Raw genomic sequence first — 22,591 nt, forward strand, 5'->3', positions numbered from 1 at the left:
CAGCGCTGCTGGGGCTCCCTCTGCTTAGCCCCATCTTCACACAGCCCGGACTCTGTCTACTTTGTCTCTCTGCCTTCCCAGGCTGAGAGCCGCTTGTGAGCAGAGATCACGCCCGCTCTGCTCCTGTTCGGCCGCTCACGCAGCTAGGAAAGGGCTTCAACAAGCGCATTTGTGGCCGAGTATTGGAAATATTAGCCACATTTTCTCCCTGTTCTTGTATTTCTTCAAATCATCATTTCCTCCACTCATTCACATTCTTTACCAGAAGGTAGGAAAACCCCAGGAAAAAGCAGGAAGCAAAAGGAGCCCCAGTTCTTGGCTTTTGAGTTTCAAAAGCCGGGTCTTTTGAAAGAACTAGGGGCTTAAGAAATAGATTTGGAAGAATAAATGTCAGTTGAGTCAGAGCAGGGCTCTTACCCCAAGAATCTCTGGTCAGAAGGGAAGTGACAAAGGCGGGGAGGGGCCCTGTTTGCCCATTTCCCCCAGGCTGAGCTCCGTGGTGGTGGTGGTGAGCGGGACACACAGCGCAGCTCTCGGGTGGGTTTATCAGATGCAAGAACAGAGCGGCTCTGAGCGTCTTCCTCTGCTTCGGCAGGTGGAAGGAGAACAGGGCCCCAGAGAAGACAAACCCTGCCAGTGCATGTGGGCAGGCAGGACCAGGGGCAGCCTTCTGTAGCCCACAGAACAAATGTGGCAGGAAACCCGGGTTGCTGCCCAGTGTCCATTCTCACTTCCTTCCTTACAGAACCTTGATTTTCCTTGGGGCAGCAGCATAGCCTGTTAGAAGACCGGGTTTCCAGCCTCCCTTGCAGCTGGGGGTAGCCATGTGACACAACTGTGGTCAAAGAATGTAAAGCAGAAGTCACTAGATGGGACTTGCAGGAAAGCTCCTAAAAAGGAGCCCACCCAGACTTCTTTGGCCCTTTTCACCCTCCCCCTTTCCTTCTCGAGAGCGGGAATGGCCGGAGCCGTGGCAGCCATCCTGTGGCCATGCAGCAGATGGAGTGCTGGAATGCGTAAGGACAAAAGCCCCAGGCTGGGATAGCGAAGGGAGAAGACTGCAGGCACCTGGATGATGACCCCATGGTGGCACTGCTCCTCCCCGGGCTGCCTACGTCTGGACTTCTTGTTAAATGAGAAAAAAGAACCCTATCTTGTGTACACTGGTGTTCGGAGGGCCTTGGCCAAAAACATGTCTTAATGGATTCAGTGAGGAGACAATGGGGCCAACCGTGGGCATAGGAGACGGCGGAGGAGCAGAGGAGCGAGAACGGAGACTGAAGAGGGGAGGGTTAATTCCGCGGCCATCTGCAGGGCCCAGACTTGCCACCCCGGCCCCAACACCTCAGCCTGTTGTAATCTCCAGGGAAAGGGGAAAGACATCTGAACGGACCAAGCTGAAGTTTCTGCCACCAGGCTGCACGGGGGCAAAGGAGAAATGAAGCTTCCTGCACACCTGAGGTTGGCCTGAGATTATACACTGTACGTTACCCTTCGTAAGTATGTGTTAAATGGAGACAGGGGCCAGAACCGAGCCTGAGATCCGCACTGTCAGGGATGAGCTTGTGGACTCCAAACCCTGCAGTCCCGCTGCTCTTCCCAAGCAGCTTTGGGGCCCCTGGGACTGTCGCTCAGAAAAGTTTGGTCCGAGAGGGAAAATCCCTGGAGGAATCCTGAATAATTCCTATGACGTCCCCCCCGCCACACACACACCTCCTGCCCCACACCCCTGAGGCTCGGACTGCACCCCGCCCCAAGCAGGCTTCTTCCTCATCACTCACCCCTTCCCAGCTGCTGCCCTCAGCCCTGCGCCAGGACCTGGAGAGCAACGAAAGAGCCACCATTTATCATAAATGGCATCAACATCAATAAGGGCTTCTGTTCACGGGGCAGCATGACGACATTAGGATCCAGCTCATCAGAGCGTGGAAGGGCTCAGCATGTGAGCTCAGGCCCGGTGACTCTAGCGTCCCAGGGGAGGAGCCAGCAGCACGGGCAGGAGTGCTCACCTGGCTCCTGGGGCGGCAGGCAGCTCTGCACCAGTTAGGCGGGGTTCAGAGCCACCCCAAACCTGCAGGGCCTTTCCTGGGCCCACCCGTGGGCAGGAGGAGAAACTTGAGATTCAGCAGGGCCCCGCGGGAAGCCCATTCAGCAAAGAGGAGTAAGCCCTGAGCTCCGCGAGGTGGGAGGAGCCTGGCTGCCTCCAATTTGCAGTCTTCAGGGCTTCCTTCCCCGGATGGATGAATTATTCATGTCCACGGCCAGGCAGCCCATCAATAATGCAGGAGGCAGAAGCCCTGGCAGGGCCCAGCTTCCCGCTGACCGGCTCTGCCCCGGGCTCCAGGGATGGACGCTCCACAGCCCTCCCGATACACGGGTCGGTGTGGGCAGACCCTCTGTGGGCAAGTCTCCAAAATCCGTTGCTGAAACCCAGCTGTCCTCAGGGCTCCAGGCCGGGAGCTGGGCTGCAGACATACCCAGGAAGGGGACCTTTTTACAATTTCCATACCTCCTCTGCCTTGAGGGGCCCATGTGTCCCTCAGCACAAAGGAACCCCTTGTACGGACCCAGCCCTGGGAACAGGAATTCCTGTCGCAGGATGAGGGTGCAAGAGACACCCCCCACCTTCCTCTAGGGCCCAGGCTGGCGGGTAGAGAATCAGGAGAGCCAGAGAGTTCATTCTGGTTGCGAGTAGAAGTTTTCATCCAAGCTGTATCTTTAAGACACCTGTTTGACTTTCTCAGTCCCCAGCAGGTTCCAGCAGGTCCACAATGGAAGGGGGGCCAGAGGCTGGGGAACTTTCATGCTTCCTTGGGAATGGTGCTTTGGGGCACACCCACCGTGATGACCCTCTGACTTCCTCACACACACACACACACACACACACACACACGCGCGCGCGCGCGCGTGCCCCCAGCACACAGGCCACCTCCTCCAAAAAACGGCCACAGCCTCACTGGCAATCACTCTGGGAAGAAGGGTGCAGACGTCTGCTGCTGTGAATTGCCGAACTTAGCTGGGGTTTCTCTCTGTCCTTCCCTTTGTTTCTCAGTCTTGCCTAGATGTTCTGTTTGTTACAACAGATCCTTGTAGTAAGAAAGAAAGGAAAATGGTTGCTACTTTTGGAGGGGAGATACAAGACTGGAGAAGGTACAGCTAAGGTGAAACTAGCCGGCTCCCCTTCAGGCGTCCAGACCGGAGCTTCCCCAACCTTACCGTGCAAATGAACCACGGGGTGGGGGGTCGGGGGGGATCTTGTCAAAGGTAGATGTCCTTGTTCAAGGTCAGGGTGTGTTTCTGCCTTTTTGCCAGCTCCTGCTGATGGCCGATGGAATGGTCCGCGACCGCACTCCGAGTAGCAGCGCTCTGGGGTCTATCCCAGTGGCTCCCAACCTCAGAAGAGCATTGGGATGACCACTGGAAAGCTTTAAAAATCCAGATGCTCCGGCCACACCCCGGACCATTTGAACCAGGTTCTCTGAGGGTGGCAGCCAGGCATCAGCATCTCCCGAAGCCCCCAGGGGATTCCACTGTGCACCAGGACTGAGAAGCCCGCTCTAGACTAGCTCGGCTCACTCTTTACTTGAGGAGACAGGCCCAGAGAGAGGCCAGGGGCCTGCCCACAATGACACAGACAGTGAGGCAAAGGACTGGGGCCTGAGCCAGAGAGCTTTCCGGGGCACAAGGGGTTGTCTCCTATCGTGTGTTGGGGAGTGGGGGGGAGGCAGGTAGGGCTGGGATTGGAGGACAGCGGGGATTCAAGAGTCAGGACAGGGGCCGAGAACCACCCAGACTCCTGGACGCTCTCCAGGCTGGGGCCAGGCTGTGCTCCCCACATGGATCGAGCCCTCACATTTCACCAAGGAGGGCCATCGGGCCTGTGGGTGTGCTGAGCAGATTATCACCCCCTTTACAGATGGGGGTTGAGGTTCAGAGAGGCCAGACCCCTGGTCCCAGGGCACAGCCATCCGTCCTGTGAGGCCTCCTCCATCGTGGAAGCTCTAGCCTTCCCCTTGCTGATCGTAAGACATGTGTACCCGCTTCCCGTTCAAAATTTCTAGAATTGGGTTGTGTCTGACAAAAAATGCTTTCAGGCCTCTAAGCCAGGCACTAAGGGGATGTGATTGTGACTGGCAGAGCCCATGCGTAGGAAGTGTCCGTTCACCTGAGTCTTATTGAGTTGGTAGCCTTACAATGGTGGCATTTCATCTTCATCTGGATCCGCGGGTGGTGCTTTAACTGTCTTTGGAAAGATCATGAGAGGCTCCTGGCAGAGGCCACCTTCCTGCTCTTGGCTCCCCTGACCTCTGTCCCAGGTTGCCCTTCCTGCTGCCCTCAGGGCACATTCTCTTACCCTCCCCCAGCAACAAACTCTCTCCTTCCTTCCAGAACTTTCCCTCAGGAAAGGTCACATGGTTCAGAAAGCCTGTCCTTCTCATCTTTGTGTCCTCAGGGCCCCGTGCAAGGCCTGGTGTGTAGCTGGTGCTTCATGAAGAGACTGGTTTTAGGCAGCAGGTATGAGCACTGGAAGCTGAGTGGGGTAGAAAGGCCCGCAGTGACCAACAGGTCCATGAAGCGACCCACCTCGAAATGGCCATAGGCCCTCACTGACCAAGTACAACCAGGCACAGTTCCTAAGATTACCAAAAAGGAGAACATTCCCCACGTTCCCCTGCTCCCTCACTCTGCCCTGTAACTGTGGCCCCTTCACCACCACCTCGTCCCAGCGTCTCTCCCTCACTGTCCTGCCCGCTGCTCCCTCGCGGTGTGTTCCGTAAACGTCCATGTCCTGTGTCCTGCCTCGGGTGAATCCTTTCACCGCCTGCACCGCCAGCCCCCATCCCCACATTTCGTGGCCCCCCCATCCGATCAGAGCTCCCCACACTTAGTACAAGTTTGTGGAAGGACAGAGGGAGGGGGCCCAGCCCAGCATCCTTCGGGGACCTCCCTCCCACTCCCAGGCTGCTTCCTTCTTGGCTCTCCCAGTGATCACCCCTGCAGCACCTCCACACGGCCGCGGTCTGAGCTGTGTCTCCCGCAAGTGCCTACGTTGAAATCCTCCCGCTCAAGCTGATGGTATTAGGAGGTAGAGCCTTTGGGAGGTGCCTAGGTCAAGAGGGTTCTGGGATTAGCGCCCTTATTTATAAAAGAAACCCCAGAGGGGGAGGGGTGTCACGCTGCCCACACTCACCTCCCCGCTTGGCCTGCCCTCCTGCAGCCTGGGAAGTGGATCTCCCGCCCCCGCAACTTGCCTTCCTTCCAAAGGGCTTTCCTCTCTGGGTAGCAAAGCATAGCGGCAAGAAGCCAACCTTGGGGTCAGCCCAAGGATAGGGTTGTTCAACACTTATTCAGTACCTCCTGTGTGCCAGGCGCAGTGGGACCTGGGACAAGTCCCTGAACATCTCTGAGCCTCCGTTTACCAGTCTGACCCCGGGGCTAACACTAGTGGCCCCTGAGGATGGGAGATGCCAGCATGTGCCGGGCTGTGAGCACATGTCGGTTCCACTCTCTTCTTTCCGTTCCCGAGGTCTTTGTTCAGATGCAGAAAGGACCGCCGAGGGAAGGTGGGACTGGCATTCCTCACTGGAGAAACTGAGGCCCGGGGAGGACAAACTTGCTCAGGGGAACACCTCGAGTGTGCCCAGGCTTCCCATTTCCCAGCTCCCAGCCCTGACCCCGGAACCGGAGCCAACAAGCTGAGTGCATTCCCCTGCCCCCTATTGTTGGGGACCCCTCGACCCCAGTAGCACAAAGACGCAGGCCCACAGTGCATGTGCACTTTCGCTTTATTTCTTTCCATGCTGAGCAATACACAGGAGCCGACGGGAGAGTGTGGTGCCGGGTGGGAGCAGGGGTAATTCTTACTGCTTCCCCTGGGACGCGGGACAGGCTGTGTCAGCGTCCCAAGCTGGGGGACTCTGGGTTCAGGCAGCCAGCGGCGGGACCCATGATGGAGCTGGGAGCAGGGGGTGAGGCCTCGGAGTGCCAGGCTGCCAGTGGGGGGAGGCGGCAGGGGAGTCAGGGGACCCTCCCTCCCAGTCGGATCTCTGCAGGGTTCCTGGTCCTCAGGCTTGTGCTCCTCCTGCCAGAGGGGTCAGGCTCCTTCCAAAACCCTCGGAGCCTCTGAGCTCCGTCCTTGGTACAAGTAGATGTTTCCCAAGTTGTCCTCGCCTACGTGGAAGGATGTCCCAGCTGTCCTGTGGCTGTCTGCCAGTGGCTTCTCTCTTTCTCTGCTGTGCTGGGCTTTGAGTGTGAAACAGCGTGAGTCTGTGCGGGTGTGATGCGGGAGCCCGGGAAGGTTTGCACGTGCGTGCCAGTCAGTGCGCACAGAGGCCACAGAGAGAGCCCCACCTTGGCCATCGTTTTCCCTACAACCGGCTGGTTACTTTCTCTCTTCTCCCTGGGGTGCTGCAGCTGGGGCCCCCAGGGCCTGCCAGGAGACACCAGCTCATGAGCCACCAGTTCCATAGACCTCGTGACTCACCTCCTGGCCTGACCTGACTTTGCAAGTGACACAAATCCTCTGGGCTCACTCCCTCCCTCCCCGAACAGAGGCATCTCTATTGTGGCTTCAAAGGTCCTGTAAAGCAAAGCCAGCCCCTCCTTTAGGGTCTGGAGAGGTTGGAGTATGCTCCCCAGATGGGCAACTGACGCAGGAATGCCGGCCCCAGAGGGATCGACCCAGGGCCCCTGGGCCCTTCACCCCTCCCCCGCCACGAAGGCCCTCCTAGAAGGTTCAGAGCTGCACTTGGGACTCCTCCTGGTAGACAGAGCCTCTGTGCTAACGGACTCCCTCCCAGGAGTCTCTGAGGAGCGTCAGGGAGACAGGCAGGGGCCCTGAGAGAAGGCACCAGGGCCCTGAATAGGTGCCGGGGAAGCAGTCTTTGCCAGCCTGGGACTAGTCTGGCTACAGCTGGGAACATGCCGTCCCATCAAGGGCAGTAACCCCGGCTGCTGGGCAGGGTCTCCCAGGGTGGGAAAGCCTGGAGGGTCTGGGAGCTGAAGCCAGAGAGGTAGGTGGGCACAGGAGAAGCCCCCGTGGGCAGAGCCTGTGCCAGCAGAAGTTTGGGGAGAATCCCAGGGCCAGAAACCAGGTAGGAGGTCAAAGGACCCTGTTCAGTCCTTTTATGCGTCCCATTAGGTCCTGAGAGAGAGGCCATAGGGTCGCCCCCTGCCTCTGGGCATGGGAGTATATTCCCAAGCCCAGGGCTTCCCACTCTCCCAAACACAACAATAAACCTTCGGAAAAACCCTCTAGCTCACTCCCCTGCTAAGAACCCAGGAGCTCATGGGAAGTCCTCCCCCCAGAGGTGGTCCCAAAGCCCCCTCCGGGGAAAGCCTTTGTGGCCTGTGGATGGCCAGGGGCACAGGGTAAGGCACGGAGTATCAGGTGCTGCTAGGCTGGGAGCCGGAGCCCAAGCCCCACCTGAGCCACTCTGTTCGGGGCCCCGAGTGTGCAGCCTAGACCACGAGGGGGGCCATGGCAGGAGGCGACCTCAGCTCCTCCTCACTGGCTGAGCAGGGCTGGGGTCAGGCCCTAGGCGACAGCACAAGGAGGGAGGGAGCAAGAGGCAGACTGGGCCATCCTGGGAGACACGCTGAGACCAGAGTTCTCAGCAGAGATGCTCCTGAGACTGAAAAGCTGGAGAAGATGTCCATGGGTCCTACAGTTCCTGATCCTGTCCTCACCAGCATTCCCCTGCCATGCACGTGGCTCTCCCTCTCCAGACAGCTGCTCATCTTGGGTGCCCAAGGGGGGCCCAGGGCAGGCGCTGAGCGGCAGCTGGGCCCCTGAGCTGGGATCGCAGCAAGCATGTGGCACAAGGCATGCAAACAGTTTTTTTACACCCCCCCCCAAGAAAAATACAAAAGAGAAGGTCCCACGTCCTGGCTCCCGGTGCTCAGACAGGCAGGGAGTGTGCTGCTTCTCTCTGGCCATGGTTCTCCTTGTCTCGGTCTCGTCTGCAGGGCTGGCTCTTCCTCAAACAGGCGGTGTGTGCCGCGTGGCAGATCCCGGGAGGGGCGGGGGGGGGGAGATGAGCAGCCAGCCGGTGCACACGGAGCCCAAACACCAGCCGTGTCCACGAGATTAAACCCTGTTATTTGTTCTTCGCACTTTTCACATCTGAAGTGGGCTGGCAGTCGGGAGACCTGGGGGCTTGGCTCCAAGTCCGGGCTTTGGGAGCACAGGGATGTCACCGTCCTGTCCTCCGGCAGGAGGGGGGGCGTGCGAGTGTGGAGGCCTCCGGCTGGCCAGGGCCGCCCCCGCCAGCGCAGCGCCCTGGTCTGTTTTATTTCTTCTGCACTGTAAAGAGAAGAGCGGTCATGGCCAAATAGAGCTCAGAACGGGCCTTCAAGCCCTTGTTGGGAAGGTCTGGGGTTTTGTTTCCGGGCGGGGCACGGCACCGGGGTCGTCCGATTGGGGTCTCTTGGTGGAAATGAACTCCCACCTGAGACAAGACTGCAGCCCTGACCAGGGGTTCACAGCGCCAAGTGACCCCAAACATAGAACCATCGAGGCCTGAATTTTTTAAACAATTCCCGTTGCCAGTTTGAGTTCAGTAGTGGTCATTTGCCATTGAAAAAGTCACGAGCATGACGGGTGGCGGGAGGACAGAGGAGACTGAGGCACAGAGGGCGCTCCCGAGCTGATGCCTGTGCTGTGTCCCTGCCCGCACGCACCTGCCTGGCCGCAGACCCACAGAGAGCTCGGAACGTGCTTTCGTTTCAGACACTCGGACAATGGAGGACGTGGATTTTACACCCAGGCAGGCTGATTACAAACCTGAACTCTTCTTCTGAGTCCCCGGCTTTCTGCCCCGGGTTGAAGCCCCGCGTTCTAGACCAGTGCCTCCTGTAAGGACTGGGCCGGGAATGTTCGTTGAAATGCAGATTCGGATTCAGTGGGTCTGGGCAAGGGCCTGAGACTCTGCATTTCTGACACATTCCCGCTGTCAGCAGCCACGGCTGCTGGTCCACGCAGCGCGTCTGGAGTAGCAAAGTCTTCAGGGGAAAAGCTTAGACTGACCCCCGCAACAGGCAGAGATGTCTGGGGGCTTCGCAAGGCAGGTGGTGAAGGGAGGCGAACGGACAACGCTGCCCTGCAGAGCCCAGACCCTCAGAGCTACGCCGGCCCGTTGAGCCCCTGAGAGTCACCCCTGCAGATGGGGCCCCTGCTTGGTTAACTTCCCTGGGCCAACGCTGCGGGCTCACGAGTGCTACCGCCAGACTCCCACCACCTGCATTGTTTCTGTCTGGCTGTGCGGGCCCCCTCGACAGGAGCGCTTGCAGGACGGGCCCGCCGTTCACCAGGCGGCATCACAACCATGATCTTGGGGGACACTCGCAAGGCTCAGCCAGACATGACCCTGGCCCAGGCCCCAAGGCCCTCAGCTGAAGCTGGAGCTGGCCGCCTCTGGTTCCCAGGCCCCGGGCTCTTTCCACACCCTTTCCTAACGATCCGGGATAAGGCAAAGCAGAAGCCAGTCCCGCTCAGCTGGGCCCTGCCGCGGATGGGGTCGCTACTCAGAGGATCAGCCTGTGTCCCCCACGGGCTCTTACCCCATCCCATCGCCCCCTCCCCAGGGAGCTGGGCTGCACCCGTCCGTGGTCCTCACCCCGAGCAAGCTGGCCCGCTCAGCTCCGTGTGGCTGGGTCTCACCTGCGAAATTGACGGTCACGGCCACGATGATGATGATGACGCCCATGATGAAGAAGGTGACGCTGAGCAGTCGGGCCAGGCGGCCCAGCCGCCGGGCCCCGTCCAGGTCCCCCTGCTGCACGCTGCTTCGCGACTGCAGAGACAGGGTGGCAGAGACCTCAGGAATGCTGGTCCCAGCAGACCTCAGGGGGTCCCCTTGCCCGGGCCCCCAGAACCTACCCAGCCCCCACCGCAGCCCATAGTCCAGCACCCGCCTTGGGGACGGGAAGCAGGCTTCTCCTGCAGAACTGGCCCGGGCACCTCTTGTGGGACCTCCCAACCGAGCCTGCCCCTCACTGCAAGTGGAAGCAAGCAAAGCAGGGCACTTCCCCTCAGGATGGTGATGAGGCAGGTGGTAGGTGGCATGGTGGAGACTGAGGGTCCGGGAGGGTGGGCCAGGGCCAGGCCATGCTGAGCTGGCAGGAGCAGATAAGCCAGGCCCCCCTGGGCCCCTGCCCAAGGCTCCCTGCTACAGCCACCCTAAGGTGTCCTCTTGGCTTTTTCTGTGGCCCTAGGTGCCTGCCTCCTCCCCTCTGTGACCCCCTCTTCCACAACAGGAAAAAGGTACCATCCATCCTCCCTCCTCTTATTTCCCACCCAGGAACCACATCCTTGTTCAACCAAGCCGACTTCCCGCATCACACCAGAAAGGCGGGCTTGGGTTTGAACTAGGGAGGCTGGGGTGTGTGGGGAGCCACGCCTGGCTTCACGGGGGCCCATTTGACACTTCACGCTTTCTCAGTGAGCTTGGTTTTTCTCGGCCTTATTTAATTTGGTGAAAGCAGATGGGTGAGTGTGGGGGTGGCCAGAAAGGATCTTGGGAGGCCCTGGAGTGGCTCAGAAGGAGGTGTGTCCCAGGCACGTTCACGGAGCCCCGCACCCCTTCCTGTGATGGCTCAGGAGTCAACCTGCTGGCCGGGGCTGGCCTGTGACCTCCAGACTCCTCCAGCTCTGGAGCCCTCTGCTGCTTCCTGGACTTCTAGGACAGCTACAGGTAGGAGTCCACTAAAGGTGTGACTCTTTTCACAGTCTCAGGTCATTTATTTGGTCATTTTATTTTTCAATTATTGGAGGCTCCTGAGTTCAGCATGGAGATGTAGTTGAGTCCCCCGGTGATGCTGGTGGTGCTGGTGCTGGTGATGCTGGTGATGGTGATGCTGGTGATGCTGGTGGTGGTGATGCTGGTGGTGGTGATGCTGGTGCTGGTGATGCTGGTGATGCTGGTGCTGGTGATGCTGGTGCTGGTGATGCTGGTGCTGGTGATGCTGGTGATGCTGGTGGTGGTGATGCTGGTGATGCTGGTGATGCTGGTGATGCTGGTGCTGGTGATGCTGGTGCTGGTGATGCTGGTGATGCTGGTGCTGGTGATGCTGGTGATGCTGGTGATGCTGGTGCTGGTGATGCTGGTGCTGGTGATGCTGGTGATGCTGGTGCTAGTGATGCTGCTGGTGGTGATGCTGGTGCTGGTGATGCTGGTGCTGGTGATGCTGGTGATGCTGGTGCTAGTGATGCTGCTGGTGGTGATGCTGGTGCTGGTGATGCTGGTGATGCTGGTGATGCTGATGCTGGTGATGCTGGTGCTGGTGATGCTGGTGATGCTGGTGCTGGTGATGCTGGTGATGCTGGTGGTGCTGGTGCTGGTGATGCTGGTGCTGGTGATGCTGGTGGTGGTGATGCTGGTGGTGGCGGTGATTTATTGAGCACTCACTTTGTGCCGGGCAACTTGCTGGGGACTGTGCCTGAATGATCTCACTGAGGCTCTGAACCACCCCGTGCGGCTGGCACTGTTGCCCACTTTTAAAGAAGCTGAAGTTCAGGGAAGGTACCCTTCCTCTCTCTGTTCTCTTCACAGGGGCACCCCCATCCCCCTGGTCCTGTCCTTTTCTCCTCGCAGAAACCTAACCAACCCCCTACCCCACCCCGTGGCTCCCCGTTCAAGCTCCTCCCAGGACAGAGCCACCTCCTGCCACAGTGTTTGATGCCATCAGATTTGCTTTGTCTCAGATCTGCTCCTGGCCTCGTGCTCTTCTGCCCACTTGCCCCATTATTGGCCACACCCGGGAGTGCTCCCGCTCGGTCACAGCGCCTGTCCCATGCCACCCTACCATACCAGTAAGTGTCCTTTCCTTGTCAATTCCACTGCAGTCCTCCCCGGAGGCCTTGCACCTGCCCGGGGTCCGTGCCGGCACACTAGCTTCCTGAAGACCCACCCCCTCCGCCCTGGCTCTACGCTCTCTTCCTCTCCATGCCATCCCCACACCACATTCCCCTCCACAGAGATTTATGCCAGGCCCCGTGCTAGGCTCCTGCCCTGCGGTCGTGGGGTGGGATCAGAGAGGAGGCGGAGAGTCGGGAGCTGAGGCACAAGTTCAAGGAGATGACGGTGGCTTAGCCAATGACCCTGCCCAGCATCTTCCACAGCCCCCACTGTTCCCAGAACAAAGTCGGAGCCCAGGTTAGCTTTGCACTTGCAGATTTCATCCTCTACCCTTCCCTTCCACAACCTCTGGACCCAGCCAATATGAGCTGCTGCAGGGCTGAACACCTGCCAGTGCAACTCTCCCGCCCGCCTTCCTGCTCCCCCTCAACCACCTGTCCACACCCTTGCCATCCTTTGAGGGCTGCCTCCTATGCCACCTCCTCTGGGAAGCCCACCAGGACTCCTCCCCCAGACTACTACTAGTAATCCCTAGCCTGTTTAAACATCTACCTTGGACCAGGAACTGTGTTAAGCCTTACCATCCAGCAGAACATTAGAGCACCTTAACACTCCCGTGAGATAGGGAGTGCTATTAGACCGTTTTACAAATGAGAGCCTGCACCACAGGGCATCATGCAGCTGTGACAGAAGCCACTGGAGAAGAGGAGAAAGGCCAGGTCAGGAAGGGCCCGGACTATCACAAAATGGAATCTGGCTTTTGTCTTGTAGGCACTGGGAGGGCCTACAACTGGGTGAGACAAACGGAGGATTTCATCAAAACAGGAAAGAAAAAGATCCATCCAGAGGGAGAGGCTGAAAAGACCGAGAAGCGATCGGTGCCCCCATGTCCCAGGACAGTGGACAGAGATCTGAACTTGAGCACGGCGACGAACTACGGCCCGCAGAGGACAGCGCTGCTGTCCATGGAGACTGGACACAATGGGTACAGGTGGTCTCACACCTCATCAGGTCTGCAGGTGGGTCTGGGCAGAAAGTTGGGAGTGTCCTGAGGGTGCCCAGGGACAATGGACGAGTGTCATCCAGTGAGAGATTAAAGAGAAGGTGGGTCCGGCTTGACGGGGGGCATGGGCAGGGGCTCAGGCACCAGCCCACCCTGATCTCACGGTGCTCCTGGACCCGGCAAGGATTCGGGCAGGAGCAGATGCAGCCTCCCAGCTCCCTACAAGGGCAGGCTGCAGGGGAGCACAGGGTTTGGAGCCAGACCTCCTGGGGGCCTGTCCCCACCCTCCACAGCTGTCCCAGCTGCATGACCCTGGGTGAAGGGCTTCTTCTCTGTCTCTCCTCCTCCTCAAATACAATCAGGTATGAATTCCTGACCTTTCTAATGTCCCTCAAGTGTGTCCCTACCTCTCCAGCCGATTCCACTGGCCTAGCCAGCTCCCACAGTAGATTTCATCTGGACACTGCACCGGGCTCCTCCCCACTAGTCCCTCTGCTCCAGCCTTGCCCCCAGCCGACCTCTTCTCAACAGCCCAGGTCAGGTCTTTAGGCCATAAACCTGGTCACATGGCTCCCCATAAAATGAATACATTTTTTAAATTAATTTTTTCTGTTTCATTTTTTAATTAAAAAAAAATTTTTTAAGTAGGCTCCATGCCCAAGATGGAGCTTGAACTCATGACCCTGAGATTAAGAGTCACGTGCTCTACCAACTGAGCCAAACAGATGCCCCAAAACGAACACATTTTTATGCCTCGGTGCTTCCTCGTGGACTGCCGTCTCTGCTGGAATGCCTTTCCTCATTACTGTGTTGGCCCCTCAGCAGCTCCTTCTCATCCTTCGAGAGTCACCTCCAGTAAAACTTTCCTTGGTGCCCACGAGCAATTAATCAGCCCCTCCTTGGGGCTCCCCTAGCATCTGACACCATGCTCTCTTCCTCCCTTCCCACCTTATGCCATTAGTTCTTGTCAGTCTCTTTCCCTCGGCTTGAAGACAGGGACGGCGCAGGCTCAATCTTCATGTCCCTCTTACGTAACCTAGGGATTGGCCCTAATAGGTGTTCAGTAAGTATTTGAGGAAGGAAAGAATAAAAGAAGAGAAAAAAGAGTGAGAGGAGGGTCTGTTTTCTAACCACTGAACTTAGCCAGTGGAACGCTCCAAGTTAATAGAAGATTCGTGAATGAAATAAAGGCAATGGGTCCCCCAGGAAAGATATCTGTTATCTGGATTTTGGCCCCACCCACAAACCCATGCCGCCTCCAGCTCTCTGTGTGGCCAGCCCGGGTCACTGAATGAGGGACTTCAACACCCAGGCAACACCTTCCTCTTGGGAGGAAGAGGGGGCAACATAGAGAAAGGCTTCAGGAATTTTCAGGAAGTTCAGCTTTAGACACTCTGGGCTCCCCTTGAATCATTACCAAGAGACTCCTTCTCAGCTGTAAGCACGGCACGCAGTGGGGAGGGCACAGGGCTCCGGATGAGTTCTGCTCTTGGCTTACCCGAGAAATCATTGTGCGTTGGGCAACGATTCAGGATCGTGGAGAGAGGTGCGCTCGTGGTTGCTTGGGTATGAGAGGTGGGGAGGGGAAGCGAGAGAGGGAGAGATGAATTTTCCAGTTGCTCTAAACTCAATCCCTCTTCTTTATCCACACGGCCGTCAGCCTATGAATCCCTGTCATGCGTGTTCCTTTGAGCCTGAGAGACGGCGTTGAGGGAGATGCCCTGGGAATGGCCCGACGAGCAGGGCAGACCTGACTGCACCTGCTTTGTTGGGTCATACAGTTTATGTCATACGCCGTCCAATGTAAACCTCACAACTGTTCTGTAAATCTTAGTTTTCTGATCTGTAAAATGGAGGGAATAGCTGCCTTGAAGAGTAGAGCCCTTCTTTTATATCTAGAAGTTGCTCACCACTGGCTGGCACTCATTTCTGAAGTCCCCCCATTAGTTCCCAAATGAAAAACCCAACCCTTGACCTCAGGGATGGAAGAAGACCCTTCATTACTTTTTGGGAGTAAATTACCAGCTGCATATCAAACCCCACTTAGTGGCGGCCTCTTCCCCTTATACAGAAGGGCTCACGTGGAAGGCATGATAATAACTGCAGTAATGGTTGTAATGACTGAATTAATAGATCATTTGTGATTGCAATGGCTGTGGGAATGGTAAGGGAGAAAATGAATTCGGGTTAATAGATCAGTGAGGAAAAGCAGTGAAAAAGGTCCGAGCGCTGGTAGGGGGTGGGGAAGGAAGCGGATGGGGTAGGAAATGTGCTAGGAAGAGCTGCCAGGGGATGAAACCAGCCAGGGGAGAGTGGCAACAGAACTTATCGGGAAAGAGCTTCCTCCACCCATGAGGCTCAGGCCAAGCCCCAGCAGATCTGCGGAGAACTGACAACATGTGATCGGCCGATGCTGATCAGCTATTTGTCCTTCCCCAGAGATCAAGCAAATCCCGGCAGGTCAAAGCCAAGGGATGAGCTTCCCCATGCCCCCTTCACATCCTTCTCTCTATAACAGTGCAATTCTTCCTGGAATGCCCCGATTACAGGGTTAACTTCAGTTGCTGGAGAGTGGGGAGGCATGGGGGGTGCTCCTGGGGAAGGAGTCGGGACAGCTGCCGTGGTGGGTGGGAGTGGGAGTGTTTGGGGATGCTTAGGACCTTGCGACAGCCACTGTTTGCCAACGCATTCAGAAGTACGTCAATATTTTCAGCCACATGTCTGCATGCCAGCCGATCATCAGTGCTGGGTGGGGCTCAGCGCTCTTGCTGGGTGAAGGCACGGATGCATGGCCTGCAAGAGGTCAGTTAAATCACCAGGTCGTCCAGAATGCCTGAGAAAGGAAGTGTTGAGCCGCTCTGGCCCTCTGTCACGCTCCCGCATGTGATAGGAGGAATCGAGGAACAAGGGGCTGCTCAGAGGCTTCCACCAAAACCACAGACAGGACTGCCCCTCCCCCGGGTCGTGGCACGAGAGCTTACACTCCAGTCTCCCCCAAACTGGCTAAAGTCAGAACTGCTTGTCCCCTGGGGGTTTGCCCTTTCCTCTGACAGTACAAAGTTTCATTCAGTGTTAATGATAACAGTAACCACTGCCATTTTGTACGTGGCAGGCTCTGCGCTAGGGGTTTTCACACATATTAACCCAGTTAATCCTCCCGGCAGCTTCATGGGGTCAACAGTCTTATTACACCTATTTTATAGATGAGAGAACTGAGGCTACCGAAGGGGGTTGAGGGATTTGGACATGGTCACGTGGCCTGGGAAGGACACCCAAGTCTATCTGATGCTTGTTTAAGCACTGTTGTCAGCTGAAGGCCTGGGGTCCAGCTCCCCTGGTTGACAGGAGACCTTGCTGGCATTGAGGAACATGGCCATTTCTCAGCCTGACCCAGGGGCAGAATGGATGAAGCCAGCCCTGCCCTGGCCACCTCACGAGGCTCATAGGCAGCTGCGGTCCTGAGCGGGGCTGCGTCTGGATACCTGGGATCCCAGCCCCTCAGTTTGAGCCCCTGTCATAGCAGGTCCCTGTCTAAGCCACAGTGGGAAGGACGCTGCTGGTCCGTTAGTCTCCCACTGATGGAGTCAGTAGGGGTGGGGAAGGACAGTGGGGGGAGGGGAGAATGGAGAGAAAGAGGAAAGGAAGTGGGTTCTTCCCTCCCTGCACAAATGCCCCAAAGGTTTGGCTTTCCTGGGAGGGACACACCATCCTTGTCCCCAGAGGTAGATGCAGGTCAGGGTCATGGAGACAACACTAGATTCAGCGTCCAGCTGCCTCTTACCATTGTGTGACCGTGGGCAAGGCACTGCTCAAGTGCCTCTGTTGTCTCATGTGTTAAATGAGAATTAGCCCTTAACACGGGGCTCTCTTGGGCTCCTTCGTCCTGGATTCTCATGGTTCTCTTTGGAAATTCATTTCCACAGCTATACTCCACTTCGCCACCACCCCACACGGGCCCTCTGCTGAGATCTCAGCCCCCGGCGTCTCTCATACCTCTCTCACGCAGCATCTGTCCTTTGACGACTTTGAGCCTCAACCTGTGACCCCTCCCTCTCCTCCAAGGTCATCACCATCTTTACAGCCTCACTCCCTCCCAGTCCAGCCTGATCCTTCACTGTGCCTCCTCTGCCCCCCTCACCAGCATCATTCTGTGCCACTGGGTCTGCCCTCATAGCACCTCTGCCAGCCATCCCCAGCCTCGGGTGGGCCCAATGTCCCATCTGTGACTCCATACCCACAGCTGGAGAAAAAACGCACCACCACGCAGGCTGATAACAACTCAGACCCATGGTCTCCAGCCTCAGCAGAGCCCTCAGGCCATTGACCTCTCTGTCCCTTGTCCCCTCTCCTCTCCCCTGTCACCAGGCCTTTGATTCTCAGCAAATGGCCTTGCCCTCCACCTGCCTGGTGGCGTGGGGCCCATACAGCATGAGCAGCTGCTTTGAGTATTTCTATCTGCTTCTACCCTCGTGGCCTTTCCTGCAGGCGCCCAGGGACGGGGCCTTCTTTGGGACCCATCTCTGCACTCTTCATGAAGCTCGTCAGTCACCTCTGTCCTTTTTTGCCTAACCCTGTCCATCATCAGGGTCACCAGGGGTCTGGAAATGGCCCAGCCAGTGGATACTCCCATCCTTACTGGACCTGACCTCTGTACTGCATTTGACCCTCCCTCCTCCTTTCAGACTCATTCCTCCCTGGGCGTCTCTCCCTCTCTTCCAGTTTGCCTTCCACCCCCTGAAATCTTCTTTTCAAAACTCTTTCCTGACCACTTCCCTCCGCCCACCCCTTAAATGCTGCAGTCCCCAGAGCTGTCTTAGACCAGGAGTGTGAAGTAAGCACTGCTACTTTCTGTTCAACAATTCTCTCCTCATGCCCTCTTTCCTAAGCCACGCTTGGTCCTTCATCAGCCAGCCTGGACTATCTCAAGAGCTTCCTACGGGGTCTCCCTGCTCCCAGTCCTGCTGGCTCAAGCTCATTTCCCACAGTGCAGGTGGATGTTGGTTTTAAAATATGAACGACCACATCATGCCTCTGCTTAAAATCTTTCAGGGGCTCCTCAGCGCCACTAGGATAAAACTTCAGTTCCTAGAGCGGGTCCCTGCCCACCTCCCTCCATCACCATACTCTTACATCCTTTGGCCACGTCCAACAGATCGTATCATCCATCCTCCCAAGTGCCTAGCATGGCGCCTCATTGGTAAAAGAGGCGTAATCATTCATGGGGGCCCAATCATTCTCTATCACTTAGTCGCCTCCAAACAAGCAACTTGCCAGTCAAGTGAATGATTGACTGAATAAATAAACGGTCTGTGTTAACAACTCCTAGGTTTCCAGAAACCCTTTCTGCCCCTTGCCAGGGCCTTGGTCCAGACCTCTTCATCTCTCCCCTAGTGCTACCGCAAAGGTTCCTTCTCCCAACTGCCAGGCTCAGAGGGGCCCCTTCTGCCCCTCCTCTTACTCTGCACCAACCTGCTCCACCAACATGGAAACCTGACCGCACCTCTCTCTGGCTCGGGACCGCGTGATGTCAATGCTGGGCGAAGCTTGCCGCCAGTCCCAAAGGACCACGCACGGCACGATTCCACTGATAGCAACTGTCCGGAAGAGGCAAATCCATAGAGACGAAAGACGAGTGGTTTGTTAGGGCTGAGAGGGGTCAAGGGAGAGATGGGGTGATTAAAAAAAAAGGCACGGGGCTTCTCTGGAGGCGAGAAAGTGTTCTACAACTGACGGCGGTTATGGTTGCATGTAGCTGTGAAGAACAAATCTTTGAATTGTACACTTTGAACGGTGAATTGTACGATATGTGTATTATATTTCAAAGCTCTGAGAAAACCCAAAACCCCGTGACGGCTTCCCACCCCCGGCCCGGGGACACTCAGGTACCACTCAGTTACCGCTACGGTGTGAGAGCCCTTGCTCTGAAGCCCTTCGTGCGGCTCATCCCGCTTCACCCTCACACAGCTCTCATATGTAGGTGTTACGTGACACCCATTTTGCAGACGGGAATACTGAGAAGAGAGATTTCGTTGACTTGCCCGAGGCCCCACGAGACGCTGTGGTTTTGTCTAGCATGAGCGCTTCTTGCCATGGGTTATAGGGTCTGTTTACAAGTTTCTCCCCACCGGACTGGAGGCTCCTGGGAATTGGTGATGGTGTCTGGTTCTGGCTTTGCACCGGATTCCCAGCCCCTGGCCCAGTGACCTTCAGAACTGACTCAGAGCTGACCTGAGAAGGGTGTAGAAATCTCCTGGGGGTGGGCTTCAGGGGTCTCACAGTCTTGGACCCAGGCGCCTCTGACAAAGGCAGCGTCTACCCAGCCTGCACCCTGCCGCCCCTCAAGGAGTTGGATTCCAGCAACTGTTCTCTCCTGGGCCCTTGTGTGGTTTCCCTCCCCGAAGCCCGTCTCCCCTCCTGGGGCTTCTCCCTGTAACCAAGAGGTTGGCCCTGCCCACAACCCCCAGATGCACCCCTAGGACCTGGTTCTGCCCCCAGCTGTCCCCCAAGTGCCGCAGGCAGCTCGGGAAACTCCTCAAAGCCCTCCCCCCCAGCCCTGCTCAGCCCTGGCTCGTGTGCCTGTGCCAAGTTTCAGGAGTGCCACCAGGGTCCCCTGACGTCCTGGCAGGTGGAGCTAGATTTGATGGGGGGTCAGGGAAGGCATCCCTGAAGCGGAAGGAGGAGATCGGGGCTTTCTCAGTGGACAGCCCGGGGGCAGTGGAGGTGACCACAGCTCCTGAGGACTCCGTGATAGATGACTCAGCAGGGGAGTCACTCCAGAGGGAAGCAGACAGCGTCTCCCCGCCCTGTCCCCCAGCCCTGACCAGCCTGGGGCTGGGAGGTCACTACTCCCACTTTCTGTTTTCCCTCTGGAAGACGCTGCCTGCCTGGGCTCTCTCTCTCTCACCCACCCCCGTCACTCCCTCCTCTTCCTGGACCTCAAAAGTCACTTGCCAACATCTACGGACATTTTCTGTGATCTTCTATAAGTAGCTCTATCCAAATGGCTTGTTTTGGGGACAACCTAAGACCGTTTACTCAGAACCCCGCGGGCCAAGTGTGTGAGGAGCGAAGACTAGCTCACATGCTCCTTCTTGGCAGGGCCAGCCATGCCCTCTGACACACAGTTTTCACCCACGGCCCAGACCTCCCCTACCCTAAACACAGACTAAAGACAGATGCTGAAATCAGTCTGAGCTCCAAGGCCCAGAGGCCCAACGAAAACAACCCCCTCCCCGGAGGAGCAGCCTCGGGGGAGCCAGGCCCCAGGGCCCTCGGCGCATGGCAGGGAAGCTACGGCGGCTCTTGGAAACCAGAGTTGGCAAAGGCCATTGGAATAGCCAGGTGGCCTGGGGTGACGGGTGGGGGCAGCTGGCTCCCCTCCCGAGAACTCGGAGTCCCGAGACCCCAGGCTGGCCGCAGCCTCTACTGACGCATAGCCCCAGTCAAGATGACCCCTCAGGACACCCCCTGCAAAAGGCTAGCCCCCCAACTCGGCTGCCATTCTGCAGCATGGAGTTTAGCTGCAGGTGGCTCCCCGGGGTCCCTTCCCCAGTAGGGATGTGTGCAAAGTCGAGCTGTGACGCCCAAGAGCAGAGAAGAGGGGGGACAGCAAACAGAAAGTCTCCTGGCCCCGGCCCCCTCTCCAACGGGGGGTAGCAGGCCCGGTGAGAAAGGGAGTCTTCCCCCCAGCCCCCAGCCCCCAGCTCTCCCTTCTTCGCTCCCTATGCAGAGGGTCTGGCGCCTGCCCGGGAACACGCCTGCTGAGCCCTGGTCCAGCCCCGGCCCGGGAACAAAGGGCAGCACTCACCATGATGGAGAAGATGAGGGGGATGAGGTTGAGGGGCCACACGGGGCAGAAGCAGGAGGCGATGGCAAGGATGAGGTAATCTTTGGGGACTTCTTGGTCCTGGGCAGAGGAGGCAGTGGCAATGGAGGACGCCCGCCTAGAGCTGGCCCGGGAGGCCGACCAGGGGAGCGTGGCTTCCTGGCGCCCCTCGGATGCCACCTTGAAGGGCAGCCCGTGGCCATTCTGCTCCAGGTCCAGGGCCCCCGAGAGGGACTTGGACAGCTTCGGTGCCTTGTCATCCTCGCCCTCCCCCATCGTGAGGAGCTTCTCCATCTCCCGCAGGTCCGGGGGTAAGGCGGTGCCTGGCTCCTGGGCTGAGGGAAACTGAGGCTGCACCGGGTTGGCCATGTTGGCTTGGGCCCTGGGTTGCTCCGGCTTCAGGCTGAGACGACGGGCTCCGGAGGGAGCTCAGCACACCATGCCTCAGCCCAGACTGGGGGCCTGCAGGGCAGGGGCAGAAGCGTCCCCCGGGGGAGCAAGGGCTTGCTGGGAGCTGGCAGGGTCGCCGGGTTCAGAGGCCGAGGCCCGCCTGATGCCCCCGCGGGGCCTCGGGAAGCTGGAGCCTTCCGCTCTGTTCAAGTTTGAGGCCAACTTTGCCGGCGCTGCTGACCGCACAGATGGGCGGGGAAGGGAAAGAAAGCCGCTCCAGGGGCAGAGCGAAGGCGCTCCTCTGCTCCTCTCCCGGCTGAGGCTTCGGCTAAGTCAGAGAGAGAGAGAGAGAGGACGCCACGCAGCCTCCCTCCCTCCCCACCCTGCTCAGAGATGCTTTTCCTTTTCAATTCCCCTCTCCCCTGAGAACTGCGAGCAGTGTACCGCCCCTGCCCAGCCCAGCCCAGAGGGGCCGGTGCGCCTCTCGTTTCCACTGCAGCCACAGCCTGGGGGCGCTGGTCTGGGGGCTCCGGAGGGGGGAGAAAGACAAAGTGGGTCACAAAGGGGTGCATCTTCAACTGTCCCAGGAAAGGGAGCCCTCAGCTTCTCTTCTGCAGGAGCAAGCTCACGCTGCCTCCTCTCTGCACTCCGTCCTGTCAGGAACCGCTGAGCCCCGGACCTAGGGCACCCCACCTCGACCCTGACCGCCAGCCCCCAGGGGTGTCCAGGCCACAGCGGGGAGACTAAGCACCACCGGAGGCTCCTGCTTCCATGGGTCTCTGAGCACCTCATCCAGGGGCATTGGGGAGAAAGCGAGGGCTCCATCTCATGCCCAGCAGAGCTTTTCTGGGTCGTTTTATTAATTCTTTTTAAAGGTTTTATTTATTTTTTTGAGAGAGCAAGAGAGCGAGGGCACGGGCAAGGGGAAGCAGCAGGCAGAGGGACAAGCAGGCTCCCCACTGAGCAGGGAGCGGCCCGAACCCAGGACCCCGGGATCAAGACCTGAGCCGAAGGCAGACGCTTAACCGACTGAGCCACCCAGGCGCCCCTCTGGGGTGCTTTTAAAGAGCAACAAAGATACTTCTGTTCAGGAGCTCCCTGGGGGCAGATGCCCACTCCGAAGGACCTCAGTCCTGGTCACCTGTCCTGAATCTTGCTGTCTGTCTTCCTTCTCTCTCCTGTCTTCTCCCTGTTTCAGCTTCCTCTGCTATGCTCCACATCTCCTCTATGCTCCCTGATCTCTCTCCCCTTACAGTGTTTCGGAAGCATGACCTGGAACAACTGGGTGTGTGTATGTGTGTGTTGGGGTGGGCGGGGGAAGAGGGCACAGGAAAGAATCTAGACCCCTAGGGTCATGTAGGATGGGGGTGGGAAGGCAGAGGTGGGATGGGGCCTCAGAGGTTGTGGGGTTCATTCAGATCCTCTGATATTCCAGATGAGAAAACTGAGGCAGGAATGGAGGGACCAGTCTTCAGTCATCTCAACAAGTCTTCAGTCCCTCGTTCGGGTCGGGGG

At 57.8% G+C, this 22,591-nt stretch overlaps 1 protein-coding gene across 2 annotated transcripts; it reads right to left on the bottom strand.

Annotated features, from left to right (window-relative positions):
• Window positions 1–5,768: 5,768 nt before the first annotated feature.
• Window positions 5,769–21,454, bottom strand: TRARG1 (trafficking regulator of GLUT4 (SLC2A4) 1). Of its 2 annotated transcripts, none has more exons than XM_045773527.2 (3): window positions 20,669–21,454; window positions 9,618–9,794; window positions 5,769–8,305 (listed from the first exon to the last, which is right to left on the bottom strand). In XM_045773527.2, exons 1-3 carry the CDS (start codon window positions 21,053–21,055, stop codon window positions 8,120–8,122), a joined length of 750 nt encoding a protein of 249 aa, XP_045629483.2. In that variant the 5' UTR covers window positions 21,056–21,454; the 3' UTR covers window positions 5,769–8,119. The 2 variants fall into 2 exon arrangements, with proteins under 2 accessions (XP_045629483.2, XP_045629484.2); XM_045773528.2 differs by having other exon boundaries at window positions 8,149–8,305; window positions 9,662–9,794; window positions 20,669–21,447.
• Between the last annotated feature and the right edge of the window lie 1,137 nt (window positions 21,455–22,591).

This window comes from Ursus americanus, chromosome 23 (genome assembly GCF_024610735.1).
Source record: "Ursus americanus isolate L20-20 chromosome 23, mUrsAme1.1.p, whole genome shotgun sequence".
NCBI lineage: Eukaryota > Metazoa > Chordata > Mammalia > Carnivora > Ursidae > Ursus > Ursus americanus.

Bases quoted from the DNA above. Each gene is read 5' to 3' on its own strand.
- TRARG1 (XM_045773527.2), bottom strand. From the start codon at position 21,055: ATGGCCAACCCGGTGCAGCCTCAGTTTCCCTCAGCCCAGGAGCCAGGC. The intron at 9,795-20,668 runs GTGAGTGCTGCC...CTGTCTCTGCAG, and splicing joins CCCTCATCTTCTCCATCATG to TCGCGAAGCAGCGTGCAGCA. The intron at 8,306-9,617 runs GTGAGGACCACG...TTCTCTTTACAG, and splicing joins AGCGGGCCAGCTTGCTCGGG to TGCAGAAGAAATAAAACAGA.